Source organism: Strongylocentrotus purpuratus, unplaced genomic scaffold, assembly GCF_000002235.5.
Source record: "Strongylocentrotus purpuratus isolate Spur 01 unplaced genomic scaffold, Spur_5.0 spur5_scaffold_15, whole genome shotgun sequence".
Taxonomy (NCBI): Eukaryota; Metazoa; Echinodermata; class Echinoidea; order Camarodonta; family Strongylocentrotidae; genus Strongylocentrotus; species Strongylocentrotus purpuratus.
In genome coordinates, this window is record NW_022145600.1 from 10,174,561 (window position 1) to 10,193,471 (window position 18,911).

Below are 18,911 nucleotides of genomic sequence, written 5' to 3' on the forward strand. Positions count from 1 at the left end.
GCCACTAAACATGTGTCCCAACATGGATTCTTCATCCTAATGTCAACGAGAGGCAAATAAGTTTTTTAACTTAAAATGCCTACTTTCAAGGAAACGGTATGAAATAATGATGATTTCCTTTAAAGTATTCAGTGCAAAGAAAGACAAGAGAAATAGAAATTAAGAAAAAAAGCTGTATCTCAAGCATAACAAGGTAATGCTAGCTTTGAAGACAGTTTTGTTGTTGTTGTAGTGACGAACCATCTTTCTCCTTCGGCAAAGAACATCTCAAATACATCACTAAAATCTTCTAAAATGAGAGAAAACTCAAGTTGAAAAGTACCAAAATCCTGAAAAAGAAAATTGTGTAGTCTCAGAAAACGGATGAACGAATTTGCTGATTCAACAAGAACAAAAATTCAAAGCTATTGAATCTTTTGTCATGTTAATATCACTTCTTCTCATTATAATCTTCCGTATTCCATTCATGATAATCAGTATCATAACACTTGTCATCAACTGCATTTGATACCATGATTCAATGAAACTCTTAGACGTCTGATCAGAGGACCTGCCTGTTTTACGGATGGGAAAAATATACATCATTTTCATGCACTTATTCATTTTTAGAATGAACAAAAAAGCACATAAAGAGTATAAACATGTATATCAGAAATAGATCAAAGGAAATGCATGAATTGCAACTACACCTGGTAACTTTCATCGAGCAAAAGATATCCAACTTAATACATTTATCTACAAATAATTCTGCAGCATTTAAAAAAAAATGAGATGTTTCCCAATAATTTGACACTTTTTCAAGGGCAATCCAACCTTCATAATGACTTTGTTTGCCAGAAAGCAGATACAAGAGAAACAGAATAGCGAAAGTTTGAAATAAATCGGACCGAAAGTAAGAAAGTTATGAATGTTTGAAATGTAAGATCACTAAATCTATGCGCATCTCAAATTGGCAATTTGGTCAGGGGGTTGTGACGTATGCACAGACAACTCTTCTGTATATTGTGCACAGAAATAACATAAATTTATTTTTTTATCCAAAGCTCTTTCTTTCTTGGGGCACCACTCAAAATATATCATGGAAAGCAAACAGGTCCTCTAAAAAGGAAAATTGCCTCCAGAGTCATTTATTTTGAATAACTGACATTTTAGCCATTTTGTCTGTTGGGAACAAATGGGAAAGTCATCCGGCGCAAAGTAACAGTGATATTCCGATTCAACCAATTTGAAATTCAAGTACGAATAGTGATTATAATTGTGAAAATTCATAACTTTCTTATTTCAGGTCCGAATTCGTTCCAACTTTCACAAGTCTGCTTCTCTGATTTTCCTGCTTTCTATTTTGTAATATGCTGTTAAGGTTGGATTTTCCTTTACATAGAAAGAGAGCAAGGCTCAAATAAGATCATGCAACAATCTTCTTTTGCTCAATTTCACTTTAGAAGTTTTTTGCAATCTGGCCAAAACTAAAATAAGGTTGAATAGATTAGGAGGGAGGGGGTCAAACCAAATTAACAGGGGCAAAATTAATTAAAGAAAGGCAAAATGCAATACCAAATATATATTTATAACAAATATCAATGCTGGACAATTTTTAAAGGGACGGGGGCTTACACATGTACTTGTTATGAGGGGGAGGGGTAAATTATGCTAATTTTTCTGTCAGAATTTCTGAACCCATATTGTTAATGTTTTCAAATGTTTGTAAGTTTTCTGTCTGAGTCAATAATGTATTTATCTATTTAGTAATTGATGTTGATTTGTTATTGTTGTATTTTCACATTTACATGGGGATAGTATGAATTAGATCATACTAGAATTTAAAGAGAAAATTAATACAATTCACACAGTGCATACAATAATAATAATAATAATAATTGTAAATTTATAATGCGCAGTTTCTATATGTATATACTCAACTGCGCATGACATATTGGATATTATTATTACCCCGGCTTTAGCTGTGCTGCCATTATAGCGCTCTAGCATTTCAAGGAATAAATTCCTACCGGGTACCCATTTACTTCACCTGGGTGGAGTGTGGCAAATGTAGATCAATATCTTGCCAAAGGACATTAGTGCGGCGGCGGGACTCGAACCGCGGACCTTGTGATCGACAGTCCGGCGACGTATCCACTCGACCACAACACCTCTACATCAAGGCATCAAGCCTTGAATATAATTCCTTACTGAGAAATTATATTTCCAGAATATTGATGACAATTGAGTAACTTCATTTCAATTTCATAAGAAAAAATGTCTCTGATCTCAAATAAAAGAAATGGGCATTGAAAACTTAACATGATTTCATATTTCCATGGCAGCTATAAACTTCAAATTATTTCCCATTTTCAGTGTGTTTCCCAAACGTAGATAAGGCCTTAAAAAAAAGATGTTGTATTGCCCTTTGCGACCGAACCCAAAATCTTGAAATCTAAGGTCGGTTTTATAAAAAAGTTTTTTTTTTCAACGTTTTTTTAGAAAAAAAATGTATTAAAGCATTTTCCGACAGACAGACCCATGTTTTGGCACCTAAATGGCAATACAACATCTTTTTTTTTTAAAGGCCTAATGACGACTTTATTCACTTCAATTTGATAGAAAAAAAGAATGTCTCTGACCTCAAATGACATGGGCGTTGTGAAATTGGAGAGGTAGAAGTAGAAAGTTGTGTTGCCTTCCATGCTGAAGTCGTATTCGTAACGAGACAGCTTTCGGCGGTACGTGGATTCAACGTACATTCCATCGACCACCGTTTGCTCCCCTTCCACGTCTTCTACAAGGCAAGCAGCAACAAGACAACATGCAATGATGGTTTCATTTTTAACATAAACTGCGTTCAGATAGTCAAGCTATAACTTATTTTATATGTCTTTCTTATTGAGCGGGACTACACTACTTACAGCTACTTGTGCCCTCTATATAGGTCCCACATGTTCCCCTTTTTCGTATGTTAATTGAGACTTGATTTGATGAGATAACCACCTATCAGTGACCAAGCTGGGAGGTCCAATCCCTCATGGGCAAAATAGTGCAGACAGGCTTTAAAAGCTATTCATATCTCACTTGCATTAATGATTTGTTTCGTTTACAAGTATTTGAAAACAATTATAGACACCAAAATTCATGAATGCATATTATCTGTTTGAAGCCAGTAGGGCATTAATATCCTATCATTTTACAGAGTTAACACCCTTCTGGCTCCAAACAGAAAACATGAAAACATATGGATAAGAACAAAATGAACAAATACATTTAAGTCCAATAAAGTTCACAAAAGGTTTTTTTGACACTGAAAAGTGTTTGAATTAGACCAGGGGGGTGTTTCACAAAGATCATACATGTAAGTCAAACTTATTTCTAAGTTGGACTTAACAATTATGGAAAACCATTAGCATCTTTGAAAATTTTCGTAAAACTTATTTTAAAAGGCATAATATTGATTCAAATCATTCATATTTTCTATTATCAGGGAGATTTCATGTTCTTGATGTGGACTCTATGAAAAGTCTAAAATACATGAATTTTTGCTTTTGAATATATTTTATTTTAAGGCTACAAATGGCTCTCCATAATGTTTTAGTCCAACTTAGAGTTAAGTTTGACTTAGGATCTTTGTGAAACACCCCCCTGCTCTACCAATGAGCCCTGCCTCTTGTCATTGGGAGGACGACTTACTTGCAGTGTATGTAATGTTGAGGTAGACTGGACTGTCAACACGAAGAATGAACTCAATATCTCGGTTTGGACTGTTGGGGGCAGTCATCATAGCGATGCGGGTGTGGTTTTTATCCTCCTCATCAGAAAGATTGAAGGTGTATTGCCAATTCATCAAGAGTTTGTCTGTAAAAATAAAATTGAGTGACAATGGAGAAGTGAATTTCTGGCCTACAATTTCATCCTTTTTCAACATTAGGCTGGCATATACAGTGAAACCTATCTATAAAGACCATCCAAGGGAGACAAGAAAAGTGGTCTTTGTAGACAGGTGGTCTTTGTAGACAGGTTCCTTTAGTACATGTTCAATGAGAAACCATTTTCAAGGGAAACAAAAAATGTGGTCATTATAGAAAGGTGGTCTTCATAGACAGATAGTCGCTAAACCAGGTTTGACTGTAGACTTGACAACTGCGTTAATTATTAACCTACAACTACTTTTATTTTGTTGAGTATTATATCCAAATAAGGAAAAGTGTAAAGTATCTAAATATTCCTTAAAGGTAGTGTATCCCTTTTGCAGCCACCATCAAATCTGTACAACTTTGCAGGAATTATGAATATGTCACGTATGTCCTATCTGTGAAATTTAAACGTTAGCAATGTCCTAGTATTCCAAATACAACAACACATACATGTACATTCTTTGATATTTTCTTTTCCCCCTCTCTGACAAACACCTTAACAGTGATGCCTGTACTTACTACTATAATATTGGTAGGAAAGAACAATTTCAATTCATACTTACAATAGCAGTAGCCATCATTTATAGGATTCCCATAGTACTTGGCATTTGTTTCACATCTATTGAAAAGAATGAAAAGATGAAATACAAGTCATTGCCATCAATTGACATCAATTTAATTCTAGTTTATTTCCACATTCGGTTGAAAAACAACGAAATACAATCAACATGTGTGCATCTCTGATATTACTTTGTTTAGATCAAAATTAAAAACCAATCTAATGGAAAAGGCATATTCAACCTAGTTCTTAAATTGTAACCTTACCCTTGTTATCTTATGTTTTACTTTTGTTCTCTTGTCATTTCTCTGTTTAGTTTTACTTGCATCAATAATGTAAAGCGCTTTGATATAAATCTCATATGAAAAGCACTATATAAGTAGAAGTTGTTATTATTATTATTATTATATAAAAAAAATATTATATACCCTCCCATGCCATAAGTATTGCAACATGATGAAATTCGTTAAATTTGTGGTTAATGACTTCTCTTTGTTGTAGCGGTGTTTTGTTCGAAATTGAACATGCATGACCGTTGTTTCGGTATAAAATGAATGTGCACCTTGTTCACTTTCTCATTCAATGCTACTGAGTCATTCATGCACGCACCATGGTTAAGACAGCCGAGTTATCTAACGAGCAACGCCGACAAATCGTTGCATTGAGACAGGAGGGGGTTTCGGTAGCTCGGATTGCTGATCGCTTTGGGGTATGCCGTCAAACCGTGTACCGAGTGTGCAAACGCTACGAGGACACAGAAAATTCCGACAAGCGACCAAGACCTGGCAGAAGCAGGAAGACAACGCCCCGGGAAGATCGCTACCTTCTGCGTCAGGCCCGTATGACCCAATTCGATTCAGCCCAAACTTTGGCAGCTCACTGGAGCGACAGAATTGGTAGCAGAATCTCAAAGAGAACAACACAAAGACGCCTGTACTCTTACAATCTCCATGCCCGCATTTCCAGGAGAAAGATTCTGATATCTCGCGTCAATCGCCTAAGACGCATCAGGTGGGCCACCCGAGTGAGGGATTGGACTTTGGAGAACAATTGGAGGCATTTCGTCTTTTCAGACGAGAGCAGGTTTTGTCTGTCTTCGAACGACGGAAGAGTAAGAGTCTGGCGTGAACCTAACACCTCTTACGACCCAAGGAACCTTACTTACACCCAAAGGGGTTCAGTTTCAGTCATGGTCTGGGGATGTGTCGGCCTCTATGGAGTTGGCGATCTTGTTGTCGTAGATGGGAACATTGATAACGCCAAATATCGAGATATTCTGGACGCCCACTTGTTTCCATCCATTGCTAACATCTTTGGCAACGCGCAACACCCGTTCGTCTTCCAGGATGACAACGCACCGGCACACAGGGCAGCCAGGATGGACCAATGGTATGACGAAACTGGCGTCAACAGGGTGCAGTGGCCGGCGCAATCACCAGATGCTAACCCGATAGAGAATCTGTGGGATGACATCAAGAGAGCCAACACCAAAGACCGACCAACCACGAGGGAAGGTTTGGTCCGCTCTATCTTCAGGGCCTGGGGCAGCATCACCCAAGAAAGATTGCAAGGACTCTACGCGACGATGCCAAGAAGGATGCGCGCCATCATTAGAAGGCGAGGATATCCAACAAAATACTAGAGACTCGTGAATCTTACATGAAAAATGACTATTGATATATCAATAAAATGTGCCTGATAGTATGATAAAAAATGATGCACTACATATTCATTAAAACAGCACTCATTTTCATGTAATTATTTGTCTCCTGTGTAATGTGTGTGTCTATGTTGCAATACTTTTGGCACGGGAGGGTATGTATATACAGTGTAGACACAGATTAAAAAGAAAGATGTACTACCCAAAATGTGGTGGGAACAACAAAGGCCAAACAGGCCTATAAAGCAATTCCTAGAAGTGAAAAGTAGTTTTCACATAAATCACATTTTGTACAGCAACAAAAGAGAAGACAAGAACTCTAATCACTATTTCTGCTCCCACATAACCTTTGACTCTTGACCTCACCTGTCGCAGTTGTTGCCGGTCACTCCCTTAGCATCACAGTAGCACTGACCAGTGGTCTGGTGGCATATGTCAGAGTGACCATTGCAGGAGCAGGGGTTGCACTCGCCACCGTTCTGCGGCCGACCGTAGTAGCCGAGCTGACAGGTATCGCACTTTTCACCTGCGAGAAAAGTAAAAGCAGACCGATAAAATTGACGGCAAGAGAACGTTGGAAGGTTTGGATTACTTACGTGTAAGCTTGCATATTGTGTATTAAAAAAATGTATTTCATAAAGCACAGTATCAAATATTATAACTTAAAAAAATATAATTTGATGACTGTTTAGTTATAAATGTGATCCAGTGTCTCTATCTATGCATAAATGATTTTTAAGACCATGTTTTCATTCATTTGCAATCTTTCAGTTGATCTTTAATTCTGGGAATACAGCCTCAATGTAACACTTCCTTACCACTAAAGATCCTTAGCATTCCCAACTCGCTTTTGTTATCTTTTCTTATCTTATTCCCATATGTAAATACTATATTAGGTTTACATTATATTTCTGAGGTACTTGCATACATTATTTATAGAAAATGAAATTTTCAAATATTAAACCTATACTTTATTCTCAGTATGATTATTCACTTAATCAACATAATAGTTTGAGAAGTATCAATAATATTCCCATTTCCATGTATAATTTTGTTTCCTTAAATCTTCAAAACTCTAAAAAATAAGGCTAAACTCCATGCATTGGCAAGGTTAACCATTTTGAAACAGAAAAAATATCTTTAAAAGAAACTTGAATTGTGTCAAATAAAACAAATTAAATCATTTCACATATCAAAAATTGAAAAAGGAGTTCACTCTAAAATATTCAGGCACAATGCATACCAAACAAACTTTTAAAAACAAAATATAGAAAATAAGGCAGACCAGTTTTATAAGAAGCCATTCAAGAGATGAAGTAACGATAGGTCACATGTACATGTGTGTACATAAAATTACTAAAATTCTAATATCAATGTTTCACTAAATTTTCCAATTATCCTGTCTGATATATGTCTCTGAGATGAGACGAAATGGATTTTTTTGATTTTCTAGATTTTACAAGCAGCAGGCATATTATGTATGCTATGCCCACAGCAATATAACAAAATATATATTTTCATTCAATTAGTCCATGTGCCTTCAATTAGTAATTAAAACAGTCCATGTAATAACAGCAGCAGTTTATAGAGTACCCTTTCCACTGAATACAACGCCCTTTACATACTAATCAGTTCTTGTACTTTATAAAGGTACTGTGCAACATGACTTTCAAAAAAAATCATAATTGCAAATTCAGCCTAAGAGGTCAATATGGCATGACAATCATATAATGAAACGATGAAACGGTTGACTCAAGACTGAGGAACTTGGTAAGAAACTTGGAGAGACACTTGATATAGAATTTTGAATGGGTCACTGAACCTGTCATAAACTGACAGATCACTACTGATGAATCATATAATGGGGGAAATAATAATTTCTTTGAAATCATTACACTCAATATGAGAATTTCTTGGTGAAAATTTGATTGTGAAGTTTTATTTTTATACCGTGGTATAATTAATTAGAATTCTTGTTCTTGTTAGATATAAATTATTTTCCATACTAAAAGTTGAAGACTTTTTAAAAAAGGGTTTCATTTTTTCTGACAGAGAGAAAATTTCATAAATAATGCAATCACTTTCATAATCATGTCAAGATGAAAGTTCAAACAAAAGTAGATGTAGAATATTGCTTTCAGATTGAAGACCTAAGATTGTCAACTACAAATACAAGATCACATCAAAGCTTCAGTGAGAGAAGTTTAAAAGATAAAGGATACAAAAGCATTTTGATAAAGAGAGGTTACAAGTGCGGTGCATATAATTATAGCCAATACCAGAAAGCCAGTGGTAGAAAAGTTTGAAAGGAAATTCTTTCTAATAATACAGCAGATTCATTTATTACCTCCTTAACCCTGTATACATGTAAATGTAATATCTAGCCGAATGCATTTTGATATTTTTGCAGTATTTAATTTTGTGGTTATTATTTTCAGCCAATTCCTACACTTACATGTATCCCCTATTATCTTCTCTCATTTCCCTTATTTGACAAGGAGTACAGCTCAGAAATAATACTTTCTTGTGAAATTCAATGTCCCAAATTCTGAGCTCAATTACAATGTGCAGTCTGAAAATATTCCACTGATTTAATAGTCTTGTAACAAAATACTAACAACTTTAAAAAACAGTGATTTCAACCCTCTTAGATTAAAATGGGTCTTTTCATTATATCGGGATGATGTGTTGTACACAAAAGATAACCGACCATTCATCTTTCACAAGATGCCAAATCATATACCTGTCGGGAAAGAACTTGTATTAAAAACACAGCACTGCCATCAAAAGCATGAAAAATTGAAACAACCATTCAACTATTTTTGACACAAATCAAGCAAAACATTCCAAAGCTGATAAAAAAACAAAAAAACATTGATTGATAAAACTGTAAAAACTACAAAAGCGTTTGAAATTGTCGCACCTTCTGTGTAGTCTTGGCACAAGCCACACTCAGACGAATTTTTCGGGCACGTACTGTGACCATTGCACTGGCATGCTATGTTTGTGTACACGATTCATTCAATCCAACAGGAGATTGGGGGATACAAATGATGGAGTTCGGATGGACCAAGGATCAGGGACAGCGGACGGAATCCAGGAGGAAGGAGATAATCGAAGGCACAAAACAGAAAACAAAAGATAAAAAATAAAGAAAAGAACAAAATGACATTTTCAGCAGCTAATCACAAACGTTCAAGTATTTCTACGTCGATTCAAGAAATAATAAATGGTTCAAAATGAAACTGATGAAACTAGCGGTGATGAAAATGAAATGGTGTACATTGTAACTTTAAAATGATGAACACGAAAATGAAAAATGATAAACAAGGCAGAAATCAAATGAAATCATTAAAAAAACATGAAATGAACTTCAAATGTTAGTTAAATTCTGAATTGCTTAATGGAGGAAACTGAAATAATAATAAGCAACACATTGCATGTGTGGCAGCTTGTTATAATACTCACGAAAGAAGAGAAAGATTTTTAAAAAAATCATAATAAAATGCAAAATTGTGACTACTCTTTGGTATAAATAGTTTGCAAGGATTTGGATAGGAAAAGAAAACTGAAATCTAAACTATGAAATGATCAAGAATATTGGAAAATGGAGAAAGTATCTATCTGATATGATAAAGATTAATTTCATCAGTGAAATTATGTGGAAAGAGACAGTAAGATTGAGGGGGAGAGGGAGATAGAAAGAGAAAGATGGAGAGAGAGAAAGATGGAAAGAGAGAGAGAGAGAGAGAGAGAGAAAGAGAAAGAGAGAGGGGGATAGAATTATATAAAAAAGAGAAAAAGAAAAGAAAAGGGAGAGAGATGCAGAGAGAAAGAGAAAACAGAAAGAAGGATAGACAGTCACCGACGGATACAGGGAGATAGGGGAGAAGGATGTGGAGAGCAGAAGACGGGAAGAAATACCAACAAATTCTAAAATCTAAATAAATGATGTTTGAGTGAGAGAGGTAAATAAATATATGAACAAGCTACAAACAAAACTTTAATAATAGTTTAGGAATCCCAGGGAAAGAAATAATAAGATCAACTTTGACACTTTTGAAAAATTCAAACGACTTTTAAATATTCTATCTACGTTTGACTTCAATGCCAGGAATAAATGTTCGAAATAACAGAATATGCATTTGGTATCATATATTTTATGAAATTTAAAGAAAGAAATAAGTATGATACGTTAAAGAAATGATGACTGAATGATATACTGTAACATAACCTCAAAATGAACATAAAATGAATAGAGCAACTACTTGGACTTGAAAGGTTAGGGGAACAACATGCATGATGACAGAATGCAATTGAATGATACCCATGCAGCATGCATCATGCAAACATATAAACAAACAAATGAACAATTCCTAATGGCATACATATTTCTCAATCTGAGATGTAGTCCAGTACAGTCTTAGACCAATTTCATTGCCTCCATCCGTGGCTGAGGGATAGTCTACATGGTCTGCATGTATGCCTCAGTCCAGAACTGGTCCACGATCAAGGATTGGGGCACAACTAATTCAATGAGTATTTTTAGACAATGACTGAACTACATGTACATGTATAGGGCCTGGGTTCAGGTATCAGTCTTGGTTTAAAGCCTATCTGCACTAGTTTGGCCAGGAGGGATTAGACCTCCCTGCATGGTCACTGACAGGTGGTTATCTCATCAAATCAGCTCTCAATTAAAATAAGAAAAAGAGGACCATGGGGGGACCAATGGTCACCGCTTAGGCATTGTTTGCTATATCAAGGTTTCAAATAGCTATAAGTAGTGCAGTGGGGCTTTAAGTGATCTTGTAAGGAACAAGATTTCCCTTTTTACAGGTTCGGTTATTGGTCTAAAACTGAATTTCTGGACTATACCATGACTGGTTCTATTTAATTGAATCATAATAAGTTGTTTTGTCTGACAATACACTGAATGAATGCTATAAATCCTAAAACCTCACAACAATAAATAACATTAATTCTTTCTAATTTTCCATTCCAATCTAGCTCCAAAAGCGTTCCATTGTCATGCACTAGTGTCAAACCATGTGACAACTTCAGCCATAAAGGAATGAACAGCCTCATTTACCTATGCAAACTCTGATCACATATCTATGCTAACATTTTAACGCTTAAAGGGAACCAACTCTGTGACAAGAAATACATTTTTGGGAAGAGAATTTCATAAATGCAAGTCATTTGCTCTCAACATGCTAAAAAAAGTTGGATTTTTAAATTAAAAATTACCACAATGAAAGCAGGTTTTGTTTTCTTTGTTTTCATTTTCATCAATGAAGCAATCTAACAGTAAATGGGTATATGTATTGAGAAAAGTGAAGTTTAAACCATTTTCACAAACTAGAATTGATACATGTACTTCTATCCAGAGAGACTACAATCTACTGAAATATTGAGTTTTAAAACTTTTATGACATTCTATAACATTCAACAAACTTTGGAAAAAAATAGACAAGGCATCAGATGCCAACTTACATGGACACTGGACGAAATACCACCTCTGGGCGGGGCACATGCCGTAGTCGACAACGACGGGTTCGAGGGCGGTGTTGACGGGTCCGGTGTAACTGCCTTCCATGCATGCCCCTAGGCCGTCCCTGTTTCCTCCATCACACCAACCGCAGGCAGGGTCACCCTGGCACTCCTGACACGTCTGGTAGTTGGTACAGATTTCTTGGAGGAAAGGAGAAAGAGATTTTAGGATATGGGGAGCGTATGTTTTACAGAAGACCAAATTGAGAACAGGGCCCCATCTTACAAAGAGTTGATATTAATCGTAATTCTTTGTAAGACGGGGCCCAGATCTCCTGTAGAAAGGGATTAATTAGACATATTATCAAGTTACATGTAACCTAGGTCAAGCAGGAATTCCTGAGAGGTTCCTTGGAAAAATTAAGAAAGGAATCATCAAAGAAGACAAGTAAATACTTGATGAAAGACTACATCAAGATTTTGTAGGAGAGTTGTAGGCAGAGAAATAAAGATGGGGAAAGAAGGGTATAGAGATGAGAGAAGAGATTGAGAGAGAAATAGATAAAGAGAAGAAAGGGTGGAGGAAGAAAGAGAGGGGGTGGAGAGAAGAAGTGAGAAATAGGGAGAGATAGAGAGACAGAAACTTATAAAAAGATGCTTAGAAAGAGAGATGACACAGCTAGTAAGAAGCACAAATTGATCTCATCACTTACTTTGGCATCTCTCTACATTGGCTCTCCACTCCAACAGACATACTAACAGACAGACATACAGACATTCAAACAAATGGACAAACAAACATACAAACAGAGAGTTTTACCCACTTGAGCATTTCTCTACATTGGTTCTCCACTCCAAGCACAGACCAAATGGAAATGACGTCATGTACGAGGTGGAATCCACACAGACAGACACAGGCAGACAGACATACAGACATTCAAACAAATGGACAAACAAACATACAAACAGAGAGTTTTACCCACTTGAGCATTTCTCTACATTGGTTCTCCACTCCAAGCACAGACCAAATGGAAATGACGTCATGTATGAGGTGGAATCCACACAGACAGACACAGGCAGACAGACGTACAAACAGGCATTCAAACAAACAGATGAACAAACAAAGATTTTTACTCACTTGGGCATTTCTCTACATTGGTTCTCCACTCCAAGCACAGACCGAATGGAATGACGTCATGTACGAGGTGGAATCCACACAGACAGACACAGGCAGACAGACATACAAACAGGCATTCAAACAAACAGACGAACAAAAAAAGAGGTTTACTCACTTGGGCATTTCTCTACATTGGTTCTCCACTCCAAGCACAGACCAAAAGGAAATGACGTCATGTAGGTGGTGGAATCCACACAGACAGACACAGGCAGACAGACATACAAACAGGCATTCAAACAAACAGACGAACAAAAAAAGAGGTTTACTCACTTGGGCATTTCTCTACATTGGTTCTCCACTCCAAGCACAGACCGAATGGAATGACGTCATGTACGAGGTGGAATCCACACAGACAGACACAGGCAGACAGACATACAAACAGGCATTCAAACAAACAGACGAACAAAAAAAGAGGTTTACTCACTTGGGCATTTCTCTACATTGGTTCTCCACTCCAAGCACAGACCGAATGGAAATGATGTCATGTAGGTGGTGGAATCCACACAGACAGACACAGGCAGACAGACATACAAACAGGCATTCAAACAAACAGACGAACAAAAAAAGAGGTTTACTCACTTGGGCATTTCTCTACATTGGTTCTCCACTCCAGGCACAGACCGAATGGAAATGATGTCATGTAGGTGGTGGAATCCACACATCTTTCCTGACTCTGACACCACATACAGCTGTTGCTATTGTCTGACAGGCACGAGGAGCAGGAATCAAATAAACCACATGGTTCACTGCATGACCCTGTATTACCTGTTAGCAAACATACATGTATATAACACATATCATTTTAATTTACTTGTTTCAAACATCGCAAATGCAAATGAACTTTTTGATGTTTCTAAATAAAACCTGTACCTACTCAGGCAGTTAATCTAAGCATAAAGCTTTTGTAAATAAGTATTTGTAATAGTGGTTATCATCCTGTTGTCATTGACAATGTAAGATACTGTCAGCTGACTGAAAACTATACAACAGACAAATTTACTATTATGCCTTTTCTACTCATGCTCTGGTTACCTCTTGATGTTGATGGTTGACATCAGCCACCCCCTCCCCCTCTCTCTCCCTCTCTCTATCTGTCTCTGTCTGTCTCTCTCTCTATCACTCTCTCTATCTCTCATCCTCTCTTTCTCTCCTCCCCTCCTCCTCCTCCTCCATATGTTCTACGATGGTTATCTACAATAGTCTAAACCATGACATAGTTACCTCCCGATGTTGAAGGTTGACACTTTCCACCCGACCATTGACAGTAGTTCTGACTATTGCAGGAGCGGCAGTTGTAGAAGACGGAACATGTTGGTGGTTCACACTCTTGACTGCTTATCTGATATGGGGAATAAAAGAACAAGGTTTATCTCAAGATCATCACACAAAAATCAAATTTGTTGTCTCCACTAGAAAAGGTAAGTGGTACCCTACAGATTCTTGGGTAAAGTCATGGGCCCTGGGAAATTTTGCATTGGACCAACACTTCTAGTAAACAGAAAATTTGGCCAATTCACACTCTTGGCTAATCTGACAAGGCAAAAATAAGAATAAAGTTTATTGTAAGATTAATACCAGCAAAACAAAATCAGCATTAGTCAATATAAGATTTCAGTACACAATACTCATGTGTACATTTTCTGGTATTTTTTTAACAGGACTCTTCTTGGGTTTTCTTAAAGGAAACCGAACCCCAAGTAATAAATTTACCTATTCTGAGAGATATATTATATTATTGCCCATAAATCTACAAGATTCCCCACCAAAGTGTATGAGAGAGGTATAAAGCAAAAATAAATTACAGTTACTCAGCACGACATGGGCATCGCCATTTTCTTGATAATGTGACGTACTATGCGAAGTCGGTTATCAAGTAAATGTATTCAAATTTATGGATGCTTCTTTCCCAGACGTGTGTGGTGATGAAGCATTTCATTCAGCTGCTATTATCCTTTGTACTATAATTGCCAGAAGGCAAATTGCATAAGTAAGTCAGTGCTCTCCTGGGGTGAAGGTTTCTCATAAATGAAATGGATTTGTCAACTGCTATAGTGTAGTATTTATAAATTAATTTTGTTACAATTGTGCCCCTGTTATTTATTATTCACCTTATATAATTTATATCATCTCAATTATTATTTTTTTTCATTGAAAAGTAAAGGTTTCGTTATTGATTTAAAAATTCTTTCCAACTAAAGCTGGGTGCATGATACATGTACAACTTCAACAGGTACGTCACATTTTCAAGAAAATGGCTGCGCCCATGTTATGCTGAAAGGCATCACATAATGCGAAGAATATCTTCATTTATATATATCTTGTATATTTTCGTAAGGAATATTGTACATCAAAGGGCAGGAATACATCTCATTTTTCAGAATACCTACACTTATTCTTTGGGTTTAGGTTTCCTTTAAGCTCTTTTAGAAACACCCACTGCTCCTATGTATTTCCTTTTTATTCAAATCAAATGTACATCTTACTATGCCTGATAAGATGACTAAATGTGTTAACTAAAATCCAACCATATTCAAAGAATCTAATAGCTTTCATCAACTATTGTTATTAATAACAAATTTTTAAGACAAGGCCCTCATTTCCATCCTCTAAACAAATGTAAAAATGGCTTGTTCTATCTTACCTCATTTGCACACTTCTTACTGCAGTTTCCATTGCAAAATCCACAGCCTGGTGCCTCAACACAGGATTGGCAGGTGCTGATCATACCGCACTGTGGATCTACAGAACAAAAAATGGTAACCAGTCTTATATCAATCTCTTCAACACTGTACATCTTCCACAAGCTACACACACAATCAAAAGCCTCAGCAATTATTTACAACAATATATCAAGGAAGGAATATTCCTCATTTTCTTTTTCATGTTCTATGAACAGCATAAAATGTCAGATTTGATAGTCAGCATATAGTTGTGAAAGTGAAAATCTATCCATCCATGATTTAATCACACGTTAACAAAATTGGTGAGTAAGAGAATATTTCCTCTGTTTCGAGCCCGATAGCGTTTCCTCTGTGCAAAATTATATGAGTTAACACCCTTCTGGCTCCAAGCAGACAATTTGCTATTCATTATCATAAGTTACAGTGTAGTGTTCTAATAGGATAAGGTTTTCTGGAAGGGCTTAGCACATTTTTTTTCTGGATTTGATGACATCAGATATCATGCAATTTTCAATTATTATAATTTTTTGTTTTGACATCCATACGGTTTGCTACATGTATGTTGGTTTTATTTGCATATCAAAGCTTTCTATTTATTTCTTGAAATGTTTTTGTACTTTCGCTTTGGACCACCTATCATTGTCCTTAGGGTTGTACCAGGTCCATAGAATCCATTTAAAATTGAAATGTAAATGGAATTTTGTTAAACATTCAGCACCAGATATGCAAATGTCTAAAGACAGGGATACAGTCTATTTTTTTAAATACAAAATTTGTATGAAAAAGAGCAAAGAAATCTTGGGTTTAAAACATTAGTATGAAGGCCACAAAATATGAAACATTCCTCCCAAGATAGGAATGGTTGGCAGCTATGGAAATCAAGGGGGGTGTTTCACAAAGATCCTTAGTTGAACTTATCTCTTAGTTGGACTTAACAATTATGGAAAGCCGTTAGCATCCTTGAAAAATATTTTGGAAAAGTTATTTCAAAAGGCATAAAATGTTGATTCAAATTGTTCTTATTTTCTATTATCATGGGAGATTCATGTTCTTGATGTGGAATTTATGAAAGTCTAAAATAATTGTATTTTTGCTTTTTAATATATTTCATTTTAAGGCTACAAATGACTCTCCATAACATTTAAGTCTAACTTAGAGTTAAGTTCGACTTAGAATCTTTGTGAAACACCCCCTGGACTTTCTTAAAAGACATACCTTCTTCAATGGGGCAGGTTGAGTGGTTAGTTGCTAGCTCTGGGACGGAGTTTGCTGACACGCAGGATTCACTAACGAGATCCCAGACGCACCAAAGGCCAGGCAGGCCTTCTACACACACGGAAGAATTAGTAATTACAGAACAGTTCCCTGGAAATCATAAGAAAATCAGGAGAATGCAGATGTTAGAAATAAATTGAGATATAAACTCGTGATAGTGTCCCACAAATCATTTAATGTGAACAACAAACTTGAACTAGCACTGTTAAAAGCCCTTTTTTTCAACATATAAGTCAAGAGAAGATATTAGATATTTGTTCACTTTGCTAGCAACAAAAATGTGAAATATATATGAAAATAGTTCAGTTTTAGCATATATTTTAAAATGGAAATCGACCCTTATAACCAACTGGTATAAAAATTTAAAAAAATGAAATTTGTCTGCTTCCATTAAAACCAACATATTATCAGGATAAACTTCCCCTTAAAATATGCCACCTGGAGACGAGAAATGAGGTTGATATAAGCAGATGATCTTCATGTACAAGTTAAGATCGTACAGGTTTCAATGAGAAACATTGTCAAAGGAAACAAACCAGGTCTTGAATTGATAGATGGCCTTTATATACAGGTGGTTGCTATAGCACTTATGATGACCAACATTATAACAAATGTCAATCAAACTTATGGGATACATGTATATCCATTTTAAATTTCTTGAAACCAAAACGGTAAAGGTTGAATAATCTATGTATCACTTATGAATGAATGAATGAATGAATGAATGAATGAATGAATGAATGAATGAATGAATGAAGTGAAATAAAATGAATGAATGAATGAATAAATGATATGAATAAATGAAATGAATGATTGAACAAAAGAATGAAATGAAATAAAATGAATGAATGAATGAATGAAATGAAATAAAATGAATGAATGAATGAAATGAAATAAAATGAATGAATGAATGAAATGAAATAAAATGAATGAATGAATGAATGAATGAATGAAATAAAGGAATGAATGATTGAATGAACGAATGAATGAATTAAATTAAATGAGTGAAATGAAATGAATGAATGTAGGAATGAATGAATGAATGAAATAAAGGAATGAATGAAGTAAAATAAAGGAATGAATGAATGAATGAATCAACGAATTAAATCAAATGAGTGAAATTAAATGAATGAATGAATGAATGAATGAATGAATGAAATAAAGGAATGAATGAATGAAATAAAGGAATGAATGAATGATTGAATGAACGAATTAAATCAAATGAGTGAAATGAAATGAATGAATGAATGAATGAATGTAGGAATGAATGATTGAATGAATAAACGAATGAATGATTGGATGTATGAATGAGTGAATGAATGAATGAATGAGTGAATGAATGAATGAATGAATGAATGAATGAATGAATGAATGAATGAATGAAATTAAATGAGTGAAATGAAATGAATGAACAAATGAATGAATGAAAGATTGTACCTGGGATGTATAATAAGGCACTGGTAGAGAGAAGACCATTGTATCCACTGTATATCCACATGGATTCCTGATAGATGAATGCTCTATGAGCAAAGAGAGATACCTCGTTGTGTAACCCTGTGGTCATCTCTATCTGCTCCCAGCTTGCACATTCTGGAGGGAAAAAATTCATAACTCTGTCATTATCATCTTGATCATCATGGTCATTGCATTCTATCTTATTATCACTATCACCATCACCACCACAACCATCGTCATCCTCATTACCATCATTGCCCTCCTCCTCCTCATCTTCATTATCATCACCATTTTTATCAACATCATCTCCATTCTCATTGACAACATCTCCATCATTGCCCCCTCCCCTACTCATCATCAGCATTATCTTTGTAATCATCATCACCATCATCACCATCAGGCCTAAAACAAAAAGATGTTGTATTGCCCTTTGCGACCGACCCAAAAATCTTGAAATCTACGGTAGGCTTTTTTAGAAAAAAAAATGTATTAAACCATTCAAAACTGAGAAATATCAGCCCAAAGAGGGAGTAAAAATGAAATTAAAAAAGTAATTTAAAAAAAAAAAGATTTCTGACCGACTGACCCATCTTTTGGTACCTACAACACCTTTTTTTTTAGGCATCATCATCATCATCTCCTTCATTATCACCATCATCTCCACTGTCATTATCAGAATAACATCATTATCACCTACATCACCATCACT

The 18,911-nt window shown here is 35.7% G+C and overlaps 1 protein-coding gene across 6 annotated transcripts in view; it reads right to left on the reverse strand.

The window, feature by feature from the left end:
* Window positions 1-18,911, reverse strand: part of LOC575558 (attractin-like protein 1) — a 94,530-nt gene that overhangs the window by 21,320 nt on the left and 54,299 nt on the right. For all 6 annotated transcript variants that reach the window (XM_030985539.1, XM_030985537.1, XM_030985538.1 and 3 more), the window contains exons 11-21: window positions 18,185-18,337; window positions 16,688-16,837; window positions 15,433-15,530; window positions 14,013-14,130; window positions 13,371-13,556; window positions 11,618-11,815; window positions 9,045-9,119; window positions 6,488-6,647; window positions 4,466-4,521; window positions 3,679-3,843; window positions 2,622-2,776 (exon numbers count right to left, since the gene is read on the reverse strand). In XM_030985539.1, coding sequence (XP_030841399.1) covers window positions 2,622-2,776; window positions 3,679-3,843; window positions 4,466-4,521; window positions 6,488-6,647; window positions 9,045-9,119; window positions 11,618-11,815; window positions 13,371-13,556; window positions 14,013-14,130; window positions 15,433-15,530; window positions 16,688-16,837; window positions 18,185-18,337 — 1,514 coding nt within the window. The remainder of the gene's footprint in view (window positions 1-2,621; window positions 2,777-3,678; window positions 3,844-4,465; window positions 4,522-6,487; window positions 6,648-9,044; window positions 9,120-11,617; window positions 11,816-13,370; window positions 13,557-14,012; window positions 14,131-15,432; window positions 15,531-16,687; window positions 16,838-18,184; window positions 18,338-18,911) is intronic.